The sequence below is a fragment of the Monodon monoceros genome, unplaced genomic scaffold, assembly GCF_005190385.1.
Source record: "Monodon monoceros isolate NGI ecotype Baffin Bay Population unplaced genomic scaffold, NGI_Narwhal_1 Super_Scaffold_7, whole genome shotgun sequence".
Classification (NCBI taxonomy): domain Eukaryota; kingdom Metazoa; phylum Chordata; class Mammalia; order Artiodactyla; family Monodontidae; genus Monodon; species Monodon monoceros.
In genome coordinates, this window is record NW_021703784.1 from 92669006 (window position 1) to 92681589 (window position 12584).

Consider the following 12584-nt stretch of genomic DNA (forward strand, 5'->3'; position numbering starts at 1 on the left):
TTCATAATGCTTAAAGATTTTTTTTGACCCATAGATTTTTCCGGGAGCCTTGAGCCCAAAGAAATCGCCTGCTCATACTAGGAAATTTGAATAACCTTGTCCTTGAGTAGAGATGCATGAGGAATCCCCGGTGATGCGTATCCTGGACCTCCTGAGATCCTCAGCTATTTGCTGCCTGATTGGTCCATGAGAAAGTGAAAGGGTGGCCTTTGACTTTCAGAGATTCTGATGGGCAAGTGTCTGATCTGTAAGGCGAACAAGTTGCATTTTTGAAAAGTTCTCTTCATCTCCACCCTCAGATGTTATAGAAACAAGGCTGCGGGGAGCCGCCTGAGTTTCAGGAGCCTTGGAGCCTTCAGGAGATAAGGTCATTCCTTAGGTGTTCATGTGAGGACAGAAAAGGATCATCCTGAATAGGCTGCTCCCTTCTGTGCTGTGACCTGTGGGAAACCCGGAGTCATACACGGGCCAGGGTACATCACCCCGTGCCAGCTGTGGGATGCCAAGGCTTGGTCACAGCATGGAACGTCTGGATTGCACATGGAGAGCCCTTGGCCTTCACTCGGAGGCCTTGAGCAAACGCAGCTCTCAGAAGCCTAATTACAACATATATTCAGGTCAAGACGTTGGTCAGAGTCACATCTCCCAGGGCCCCGCCCCTGATCTAGGAAGCCTTTGAGAGTTCTAGCTCCATAGACGGCTGTCAGGACCTTCTGAGGGTCCCTCTTAGCATCTGTCGCCCCAGGCAGCATCCATACGTCTATAGCAATTTATGCAACTGTGTTGGCCATTTTGAAAAATCAGGCTAACATGATATATTGCTGGGGTGTTCACCAAGGTCTTTGACGTCATTTACATGATAGAAATAGAAAAGGAAATGTCCTTAGAATTGTCAGGTAAGGACACACAGCTACTGTAGTTTGAGCGTGTGTTGGGTCCGCGTGGGCGTGTTGTGCTTTATCGTGCTGGGGGGCTGCCATCTTGGAGCTCACAGCCGCTGTTGGTATGCCCGACTTCCCTTTTCTTCCTGCCTCGGTCATCCGTGAGAGCCACAGAGGTTCAGGCCGTGCTTCCTCACATAATCCAAGGCTTCCGGTTCCTGGGAGAATTAGAAAGGACAGTTGCTATAAGGCAGACTTTGCCCTAACAGGGCTGTCTCCCAAGAGTCAGGGAGGAGGAAGGAGTGGGCCTCAGTGTTTCGTGTGTACCTTTTACCAAGTCGAAGCAGCCATCTTCCGATTGCTGGGACTGGAGGAGCAGCCTGGAGGGGTGGGGACTCCACATGCACTTAGCTGAGCTATGGTACCACCCACCCGGCTAATCACGTGGGATATCATCTTCTAGGATGACAGGATGGCAAGTTCCTTAACTTCCAACTCCCTGCCCCTATAGCGTTTGCTCAACTTATAAACATAGAGCTTCTACACATAAAGCTCCATGGAAACAGTCTCTTTAAAAAGAGTTCTTCCCACTTTTTCGGGTCCTTTGACTCTAGACCCCGTGATCCATTGAGTAATCCACCTCCCTTTTTGCCACACCTGCTCCATTAGGCCAGACCCAGAGGGATGTGTCAAGCGACTTCCTGAGAGGAGCGCTTCATTTTCTGTTGGTTTCTCCTCTTTGGGGCTTTTCCCCACTTCCTCACACCCTGGTTTTCCTTCCTAGGAGAGAAGAAGTTGCAGAGGGAGAAGTCTGAGCAGGCTCTGGATAACCCAGAAGACCTGAGGGGTCCCCTGCAGCTCCCCGTGTTGAGACAGGGCAAAAGTCCCTACAAGCGTGGCTTTGACGAGGGGGACGTGCACCCCCAGGCCAAGAAGAAGAAAATCGACCTCATTTTCAAGGATGTGTTGGAGGCCTCACTGGAATCTGCAAAGGTAGAAGCCCACCAGCTGGCACTGAGCACCTCGCTGGTCATCAGGAAGGTCCCCAAGTACCAGAACGACGCCTACAGTCAGTGTGCAATGACTGTGTCACATGGCGTGCAGAATGTCACCCGGACCCAGGGAGAAGGAGACTGGAAGATCCCCCAAGGGGTTTCCAAGGAGGCAGGCCCACTGGAGGATGAAGAGGAGGAGCCTTCGTCGTTCAAGGCCGACAGTCCCGCCGAGGCCTCCCTTGCATCCGACCCTCACGAGCTGCCCACCACCTCCTTTTGCCCTAACTGTATTCGCCTAAAGAAGAAGGTCCGGGAACTCCAGGCCGAACTAGACATGCTTAAGTCTGGCACGCTTCCTGAGCCCCCCACCTTGCCAGCACAGGTACTGGAGCTCCCCGAATTCTCAGACCCCGCAGGTAAGTTGGTGTGGATGAGACTGTTGTCAGAGGGAAGAGCACGCGGTGGGCAGTGTGGAGGGGGGCCTGGTGCTCCCCAGGGGAGCCAACTTTGGGGAGACCTGGGGCGTGGAGCTCGGAGATGGGTACCGGCCACAGCGCACGCCCTCGGGTGCCTCCGACAGGCTGCCTTACAGCTCCGGTGGGGGCTTTGGGTCTTGCCCTTGTATCCTCCTCGTCAATAAAGGAAGTTCTGCCGCAGGAGGGGTGTGTGCTGTGTTCTTGATCCGTTGCCTTTCTCCAGTGTCTTACCCCAAAGCCCAACTTCTAAACCCAATCTTTCTCTCTCCCAGTCTCAGGCAGGCTGTCCCGTGGGGGAGAGCCCCCGGCCTCACCGACGGGGATACAGGGCATTTAGTTGCCTTTGCTGCTTTCTGTTGGCTGCCTGCATCTTTTAGGGATGCTCAACCACAAGGAGGTTTTCTCAGTACGCACCTGCAGCTGAGTTAGAGAGTTACATAGCACTTCCTATTTTAACCGCACCCCTTAGCTCAGAATGAGGTGTCTCAGATTTTCAAAGCACGCATCTTAACTACACTGTGTTCTGATCCCGAAATCACTTGGGGCCCGAACTCCCTTCATTTGAGGGCAGCGCGCCTTCCCCTGACCGCCTTGGTGGTGGGACGCGTCCCACGTCCTGTCCTTGCTGTGTACCACTATGGAACCTCTGATGTGCTCTGTTGCTCCAGCAGCTCTGCCCTCCTAGTTGTGCTGTTCGGTTGATACAGAACATTTAAGTTCCTTGAGCACCTACTCGTGGAAGGTGAGGGCAGGCAGCCTGGAGCGTGGTGGCCCCCGGGGCTAATGCACAGAGAGGGTGAGACATGCATGGACGACAGGAGTGCTTATAAATGAATTCCAGGTTGGGATTCAGTCTGTCATAGGGATCGGCTCCTGTTTCACAGAATGCGACACCTACCTTTTGGGCCCCATTTCCTTCATTTTGGAAATGTCCGTGTTTTTTCCAGCAGGTGTAACTGTTTCTTTCCCATTTGTCTTCCAGCCTCAGAGAGCATGGTCTCCGGCCCTGCCATCATGGAGGACGACGACCAGGAGGTCGATTCGGCAGACGAATCCGTCTCCAACGATATGATGGCGGCCACCGATGAGCCCTCCAAGATGTCGTCGGCCACCGGGCGCCGAATCCGGCGCTTCAAGCAGGAGTGGCTGAAGAAATTCTGGTTCCTGCGGTACTCTCCGACCCTCAACGAGATGTGGTGTCACGTCTGCCGCCAGTACACGGTGCAGTCCTCCCGCACCTCGGCCTTCATCATTGGCTCCAAGCAGTTCAAGATTCACACCATCAAGCTGCACAGTCAGAGCAACCTGCACAAGAAGTGCCTGCAGCTCTACAAGCTCCGCATGCACCCCGAGAAGACGGAAGAGATGTGTCGCAACATGACCCTGCTCTTCAACACCGCCTACCACCTGGCCCTGGAGGGCAGGCCCTACCTGGACTTCCGGCCCCTGGCCGAGCTGCTGCGGAAGTGCGAGCTCAAGGTGGTGGACCAGTACATGAACGAGGGAGACTGTCAGATCCTCATCCATCACATCGCCCGGGCGCTGCGCGAAGACCTGGTGGAGCGCATCCGCCAGTCACCGTGCCTCAGCATCATCCTGGATGGACAGAGCGACGACCTGCTGGCTGACACGGTGGCGGTCTATGTCCAATACACCAGCAGCGACGGGCCCCCGGCCACGGAGTTCCTGTCCCTGCAGGAACTGGGGTTCTCCAGCACAGAGAGCTACCTCCAGGCGCTTGACCGGGCCTTTTCCGCCTTGGGCATTCGGCTGCAGGATGAGAAGCCCACCGTTGGCTTGGGCATAGACGGGGCCAACGTCACAGCCAGCCTGCGGGCCAGCATGTTCATGACGATCCGCAAGACGCTGCCCTGGCTGCTGTGCCTGCCCTTCATGGTGCACCGGCCCCACCTGGAGATCCTGGATGCCATCAGTGGGAAGGAGCTCCCCTGCCTGGAGGAGCTGGAGAACAACCTGAAACAGCTGCTGAGTTTCTACCGTTACTCGCCACGCCTCATGTGCGAGCTGCGGTCCACGGCGTCCACCCTCTGCGAGGAGACGGAGTTCCTGGGGGACATCCGGGCTGTGAGGTGGATCATCGGAGAGCAGAACGTCCTCAATGCCCTCATCAAGGACTACCTGGAGGTGGTGGCCCACCTCAAGGATGTCAGCAGCCAGACCCAGAGGGCGGACGCCTCGGCCATCGCGCTGGCCCTGCTGCAGTTCCTCATGGACTACCAGTCCATCAAGCTCGTCTACTTCCTCCTGGACGTGATCGCCGTGCTGTCACGCCTGGCCTACGTCTTCCAGGGCGAGTACCTCCTGGTGTCCCAGGTGGACGACAAGCTCGAGGAGGCCATCCAGGAGATCAGCCGGCTGGCCGACTCTCCGGGGGAGTACCTGCAGGAGTTCGAGGAGAACTTCCGGGAGAGCTTCAACGGGATCTCCGTGAAGAACCTCAGGGTGGCCGAAGCCAAGTTCCAGTCCATCCGGGAGAAGATCTGCCAGAAGACCCAAGTGATCCTGGCTCAGCGGTTCGATTCCCGCAGCCGGATCTTCGTGAAGGCCTGCCAGGTGTTTGACCTGGCCGCCTGGCCCAGGAACAGCGAGGAGCTTATGAGCTACGGCAAGGAGGACATGGTGCAGATCTTTGATCACCTGGAGGCCATCCCCACCTTTTCCCGGGATGTCTGCAGGGAAGGGCTGGACCCCCGGGGGAGTCTGCTGATGGAGTGGCGGGAACTCAAGGCTGACTACTACACCAAAAACGGCTTCAAGGACCTGATCGGCCACATTTGCAAATACAAGCAGAGGTTTCCACTCTTGAACAAGATCATCCAGGTCATCAAAGTCCTCCCGACCTCCACCGCTTGCTGCGAGAAAGGCCGAAACGCCCTGCAGCGAGTCCGCAAAAACCACCGCTCCCGCCTGACCCTGGAGCAGCTCAGCGACTTGTTGACCATCGCTGTCAACGGCCCTCCGATCGCCAACTTTGATGCCAAGCGAGCCCTGGACAGCTGGTTCGAGGAGAAGTCTGGCAACAGTTACACACTGTCGGCCGAGGTCCTCAGCAGGATGTCTGCGCTGGAACAGAAGCCAGTGCTTCAGACCGTGGACCACGGGTCAGAGTTTTACCCGGATATTTAGGGAGCCGGATCGCAGAGTTCACTAAGCTGTTGAATATTTTTTTAACCTATACTCATAAGCTTTGATACATTATATAAATATATATTATATTTTATATATATATATATATATATATATATATATATATATATATATAAACCCACACTGAAAAGATGTTAAAAACCAAGGTGACACGTCCACCAGAAGCTACTGGGAAAGGAATGATGTCAGAAACTGACTCTCGTCTACAAAATTTGGCAGCTGCAACACACGTGGAAACTCATTTTCACTCACAGAAGCATGTGCTGGGGCCACACGTGCTCCCACCTCACAGTCAACCAACCGCATAAGCTAAAATGACGGGTCTGTCATCACCTTTAGGTAGCTCATTTTGTTTCTGTTCTCGTTTGGGGGTTGAAGGGTTTGGGTTTGGGTGTATGTTCTTGTCTTTTTTTTTTTTTTTTCTTGTTTGGTTTTATGAGGGGGGTTTCTTGGCCTCTTCATTGACCAGCTGGTCCAGCTGAATCAGATCTCTCATTTGGGATAGGGTGGGCTGTGTATCTGGATCGGGGTATTTGACTTTTCCCTCTCCCACCCAACTTCAGCTTGAGAGATTTTCATTCATTTCCTGACCAGCGTTCCTTCACTGTCTCGAAACAAAAGTGTCGGTCAGACTGTGACACCCACCACTCCCTACCCGTGTCGCTTGTCCTGTCCCTTGTCTGTTGAATCCCTCCTTCCAGACCCCTGGATCCTAAACATTTTACCTGTTATACTGAAGGCAAAATCGCCTTACACCGAGCTTGAAATCCCGGGGACGGGTGGGGGTGGGGCGTGAGCTCCTGCATTCCTGTTTGACCTGGTGTGGGATAACATAATATAATTCCATTCAGATCCAGGGAATATGGGGGAAATGAAGAGCCAAAAAGTCTCTACCCCAGTAGGGCAGCAATTTTTGGCTAAAAACAAGTAAAATGAAAAGTATGTAATCAATTTACATGAATTATTTATACTCTGTCTTTATAATCATATAATGTGTTTGGGGGTATTTTATTTTCCCTTTAATAATCAAGAAATGCCTGCTAGAGTCCGGTGGCAGGAGATGTCAATGCAAGTTGTGCCCTGGGTTATGCATAACTCCGATGAGAGTCTCTAGAGATTGGGTCCTTTTGCAGTAAGGCTGATGACAAGCCCTGCAGCCTGGCAGGAAGGTAGTGGGAAAGTGGGTAATGCATCTATGCCGGCGAACGCTTCCTTTTTTGAACAGGGTAGAGACGTCCTAAAAGAAAGGAATACACAAGAGGTAAGACAGGACTCTCAAGGCATCAGCCTACACACACACACACACACACACACACACGCACACGCACACGCACACGCGCGCGCGCACACACACACACACACACACACACACCCCGAGATATAAGCTTTAGAAATAGCCACTCGCCTACTCCCTGAGGCAAGTAGTGGTTTAATCTAGAGGAGTCTTGATCAATGCTCTTTTGTTCATTTAATTACCAGTATACCTCGCAAGGGAGTTTTTTAAAAAATGTGCGTGAGCTGTTAAAAACTTCTGTCCGTGTTTCCACATCTGATGTATGCATATCTGATATGCAGAGATCCTACATCGTGAGTGCAGGTTATATTGGGGGGAGAGAGGAAGAGCTGCATTGTCTGTGGTCTGTCGGGAGCCATCCCTCTCAGTTGGCAGAGGGTGGGCAAAGGACGGTGTGATCTGGCCACAGGCATGGCTCCAGCGTCCCCCACCTGCTCGGCTCAGACATTAGAAAACTGTGGTGGCTTCCTTCCTTCTTGGTTTATCTTGTCTCCGAGGGCTCATGCCACCGTTGAGAACCGGAGTGGAACTGTCATCAACACTGAACATGTCACCCCCTCCTTCCTTGTCCTGCCAGACCTTCACCCCCTCCAGATCCCTTCCCCCCCACCCCATGGTCTTGGTGCTAAGATAACTTTAGAGTCATTGCTGCTAGTCGATAGCTTTTCATTATATAAATATATTATATATATTATATATTATTTTTGAAACTTTTTTGTTTGTTTTCAACAGTGATGTAGCATGTTAAAAAAACAAAAACCAACTGGTTTTCTCCGACTGTCCCACTGCCAGGCCTCATATGCTGCCTTCTTCAACAAATCAATGCACCCCTGCCTGGTGACATTCACCCCTCACCCCCCTCCCCAGTCGCACGTACTTTCCCACCCTCCTCTGAACAAGGAGAGAGTTAGCAGGAACTTGCAAGGAAAGACCCAGAGCCCTTCCTCGTGCTTTGAAGTTCCCAGCTTCATCCCCTTCTCCACTTTAGGCCGATGTCTTCTCTCCCCATCTGCCTCCTCCCATCAGGGTCAGTAACTGTGGTCAAGTGCAAAGCACAAGGGTCCACCTTTCCCTCCCCAACTTCCTCTCCACCACACCCCCAAACCACCGTGTCTGTGGGAGCTTCCTTTGAACATCGCACAGACTGAGATGCGTTGAGGGCAGAGATGGCTGGCAAGGTGGGCCTCCGTAGGGGTCAGAAACAGCAGTCGGGATCCTTTCTTCTAGCCAACAGTTGCCTTACGCCTCCTCCTGCCCCCCTCTGCACCTCCCCACCCACTATGTCAGGAGATAGAGAGTCCTCCCCTAGACCACTCATTTGGAAACCAGGAGGAGAGAATCGCTGATGGCTGCCTGAGTACCGCATCAGGGCTGCGACTGTTTCCTCTCAGGAGGCCGTGGCCAAAATTAGCTCAAATTTTTATCCAGAGGGGAAAAAATCCTTTGGGCCAATGCCAGTGTCTGCCTTGTCTTTTTAGAGGGGCAGGAGCTGGCCACCTGCCTCTGGGCCAGAAGCACGAGGCTGCTAGCCATCACCTGCCCAGCTAGACTCCGGACCTCAGAGAGGATGAGCTCTCTGGCGGGTCCTGAAGTTGGGGAAGGCATCTCTAAAACTCAAGATGCCCATGACACTCTGAAGGCCACTTTGCCTTGGGACAGGGAGCAATTTGGGTGAGACACCACTGCAATTGACACAGAGTCTCTACCCCTTGGAGGCTCCAGTGTTTCTATCCTGTGAATGCTGCATGCAATTACCCGTGATTTCCATCCCTGGCGTTTCCACTCTTCTGCGTCCTTGAGAAGGACTCTTGGACTGTGGGGACCCTCAGGGTTTGGCCCAGGGAACCGCATGCTTGGGCAGTCTAACCTCCCTTTGATAAGTACAGAAAGCTGTGGCTAGGCGGTCCTTGCATCCCCGTCCCTTCGGACGAGACAGAGCCCATAAACTCAGCCCCTGGCTTAGGAGTGACGACCATTGGCTTAGAATGAAAGGTCTGTGTCTAGAATTGAAACTTGCCCTCATTGGGTTGGCTGATTAGTGACTTTCTTCGGTTCATGAAGGGGGCGGGAAGTGAGATCAGGTTCGTGGCCAATTGTGCCAAGTAGAGACATCGCAGAGCTCGGGAGCCAGAAGCCCTTGTGATTAAAATGGTCTGCTTTTCCTCAGCGGAGGAAAAAAAAGACCCATTGCCATTTTGTACCTATCTGTGAGACCCGAGGACAGCCCAGCCCTGTCTGTAACTCTTGCCATGTCCCAATTTCCAAGTTTCGCCTGCCTGGTTGAATGTGAGAATCTGGGCATCCACAACACCAGCTTTTTTTTTTTTTTTTTTTTTTCCTTCGATGGCTGCGGGCAGCATCCTATGGTACTGCGCGGACCCTCCTCTCCTCATCCTCACTGGAGGATGAGACCAGGCTCGACGTCCTGGATCCCTGGATGGTCGCGCTCGGTGCTGGGCCCTAATCTAGGGCAGCTGGAGGTCTCCACCCCACCCCTGCTACCTGTTTCCATGCTGAGTTGTCTTGCTGAGGCCCCTCTCCTTGACTTGCTTATGTTGACGCTTTGATTTGGAGAAAGGACCCTGTAATTATTTAAGATGATGTTTAAATATTTTCCAGCTGTTTAGAAGTGTTATCAAGAAGGAGAAAACAGGCAAAAGCATGTAGAGTGCTGAAAATGATCGTGGAGAGACTGAAATGGACCAGACGTGGCCCAGCTTGGGCTGTGGGGCGGGCATCGTTTTAGCCGCTCACCTGGAGCCTCATGGGGTCCAGGAAGGGGCTTGGGGGTTGAAAGAGAACTTCTAGATTCCTCCCCGCTTTGTTTGTTCTCCCACCTCCCGTAGGAACAGGAATTCTTCTAGAGCTGGTTGTGGTTTCCGGTCTGGGTGGATTTCCAAGTAGAATTTGTGTTCTGTCTTGGTCCCTACAGCCAGTTTGGGTAGAAGGTTCTGGATCCCCTTGCCCTTTCAAGCAGCAGGCCCAGCCAGGCCAGCCTGGGACAGCCAAAGTGGGGAGTGTCTTTTCCTTAGACAAGAAAGGCATGTTCAGAGGGCAGGTGAGCTTGGGACAGTCCCATTGCAGATGCCGGCCTCCTGGGGAACGTGGTGCTGGGTCATGGGTTCTAGGCTGGCTCCCTCCTCCAACCTCGAGGAGGGAAGATTATGTCCAGAGATACACAGGGCCCTTCTCCTGCTCGGAGGAAGGCCTCTCTCTACTATCTGTGGACATGGTGCTTTAGTTGAGTGGATGGAGCTGTGATATTTTAAGAAGACTTTGAGGTGATCTTTGTGTGTTAGCCAGAGGGAGGAAAAGTGCCCTTTCGGGAGGAAAATGGTACGGCCCTCCTCTTCGGTCTGGCTCTCCCTATCCCCCCATCCCTTCAAGTGGTATCGCCCTGGAAATACCTATGCAATCCAGTCTCCCTAGGAGAGTGCATGGAAGCAGGGGTATGTGCAGTGTATGATACAAATGCTACAGCATATATATTGTATATATGGACATATGCAGTACGTATACACACAGAGTAAGAGATTAAATCCCGTCTATATATCTATGAATAATATCCTATATATTTATACATTTCTATGTTTAAATAGATATAAAAATAGAGTCTATAGAGAGCTGGGAGAGCAGCGGGAAAGCCTGTCGCTTGAGAAGAGGGAGGAGGCAGAGCCTTTGCGGGGGGCCGGGGAAGCTGAGCAGGCAGGGTTTGCTGGGAACGGGGCCTCCGAGACCCGGAGTGTTGAAGAGGAGGGGAGCCGGGCCCAGACCCTCTCCGTGCACTTTCTCTTCTTTCCCGCAGGCTTGGTCTGAGGTTGGAAGGAGATACTCAGCCCCTGAGCTCCCCGTGAAGTGCCCCCTTAGTCCCCGCCCCCCACAAGCCTACGCTTGGGTGGTCACAGCTGCTTGGCAGTAGGACGTGGTCTCTGACCCCTGGTGGGGGGACCACTGCACAGTTTCCCCAAATACCCTCCCCCTCACAGGAATAAGCAGCATTTGTGGCCGTAGGAAAGGTGCAAATTGGACCAAGAGAGGTCCAGGAAAGATGCCACCCGCTCCCCCTTTAGATGCTTTTTGCTGCCCCCTAGAGGCCAAACCTCTGAACTACAGCCGTCCTGGCCTCCCTCACCCACTCCATCGCTGTCTGCCAGGGCAGCATGGCCAGCCAGCGCTGCCCACCATCCAGAGGCTTTCTGGCCAGGGCAGGGGGCATCAGCTAACGGGGAAGGGTGAGAGAGACATATCCGCACACTCATAAATTCAGTAGCAACTCAAGTTCAGAAGGAGGGCTTTGGCCCAGCCCACTTTGCACAGCTGCTGCTGGCTGTACTCAGGACAACGCACTTCCCTCTCTTGCACGGAGGCCCAGCGACCCCTCACCCCACCGGCACCGTAACAGGCAGGTTTAGTTCACGTACACTGTTCTGATTCTGTGACTCGAGGCAGAGGCTAAGCCGGATGCCCCAAGCTCATTCACTTCCTCCGGGGAGGGCGCCTTCCTCAGTTTGTCCCTGCTCCCACCCCTAGATGGCAGGGATGTCTGGGGGACTGAGGGGTCACTGGTGCCCCTGGCAGCATGACGAAGGGCTTGTGCAGCCCTGACAGAATCAGAAACCCGTTTCACTTCCAGGTTTCTCTCGATCGTTTCTTTCCCCGGGGAGGTAGGGAGGTAGGGGCTACAGATGATGGGAGACGGAGGGCAGCGGGATCCTCTGTTCTCTAGACCCGCCTCTGCCTTTTGGCCTTCAAAGGCGCTTATCTCCCATCTCCGAGCCTCCCCTGACCTCTGTCCTACTCTTCCCTCCCATCTTACCAACGTACCTCAGTCCCCAGCAGACATCCCCATACCTACAGTCCGGGGAGGGTCTGTTCTGACAGTGCCCACCTCTTCTCCCCTCCACGTCCTCCTGGGTCTCCTTGAGCCACAGCTAGCTGCCAACCGGGCCTCCAAACACCCTCCAGTGCCTGGCTCAAGAGAGACCAGGCCCGGCCCGAGCCTTCCTCCCTCTGCGGTGGACCAGACCCGTGGCCAGGGGATGGGCATCCCCGGGTAGCAATCCCACAATGCACTGTACCTCAGAGAGAGAGCATACTATGGGGCATCAAGGGCGCCGGGCCCTCCCTCCAGAGGAGGACAGCCGGTTACAATACTGCTCACAAAAAGACAAGGGCCAGGCTGCCCTCGGGGCACCCTCAGTCTTCACTTTTGTCTCTCCGGAAGAGCCAGCAGTCTGATTCGGTCTTTTACAGCCCCGTCTCTCTCCTTCTCTCCACCCCCCACGCTGCTGAACCGTTTCATTTCAATCACAAAGGAAAAACACAGTGGGGGTGGGGGGAATACCTAGGAGTCTATTATCACATACATATTAATATGTTAATACTTTCTTTCTTAAAAAAAACAACTCTTGATGTTATTACTTTGCAGACTACGCTTTATAGTACCTGTGTGACGGGACCTAGAACACTGGATACAAATAGAGCTATGTTGGTTTATCATAATATGTACGCAGAAACTTTCCTTTTGTCATATTATCCTTGTAATGTAAAGAGATTGTTAATAAAAGCATTTAAATTTACCCACGGAAGTCGAATCTCTGCCTTCTTGCCTCTCTCCCAGCCTGTGCTCAGGGCGATTCAGAATGAGTCCCATGCTTGGGTGTCAGGTGAGATGCCTACTGCCTGCCAGGTGGGAAGGAACTGGAAGAGGTCTTCCAAGTCCCTTCCTGCTGTTCTCACTTTTCCCCCATTCGAGTCCACTTCCACCAGG

At 53.3% G+C, this 12584-nt stretch overlaps 1 protein-coding gene across 1 annotated transcript in view; it reads left to right on the forward strand.

The window, feature by feature from the left end:
- PRDM11 (PR/SET domain 11) overlaps nucleotides 1-5499 on the forward strand; it is a 48802-nt gene extending 43303 nt beyond the window's left edge. The window contains exons 7-8 of the mRNA XM_029208501.1: nucleotides 1666-2292; nucleotides 3335-5499. Of these exons, the coding sequence (XP_029064334.1) occupies nucleotides 1666-2292; nucleotides 3335-5499 (2792 nt within the window). The remainder of the gene's footprint in view (nucleotides 1-1665; nucleotides 2293-3334) is intronic.
- Nucleotides 5500-12584: the final 7085 nt, after the last annotated feature.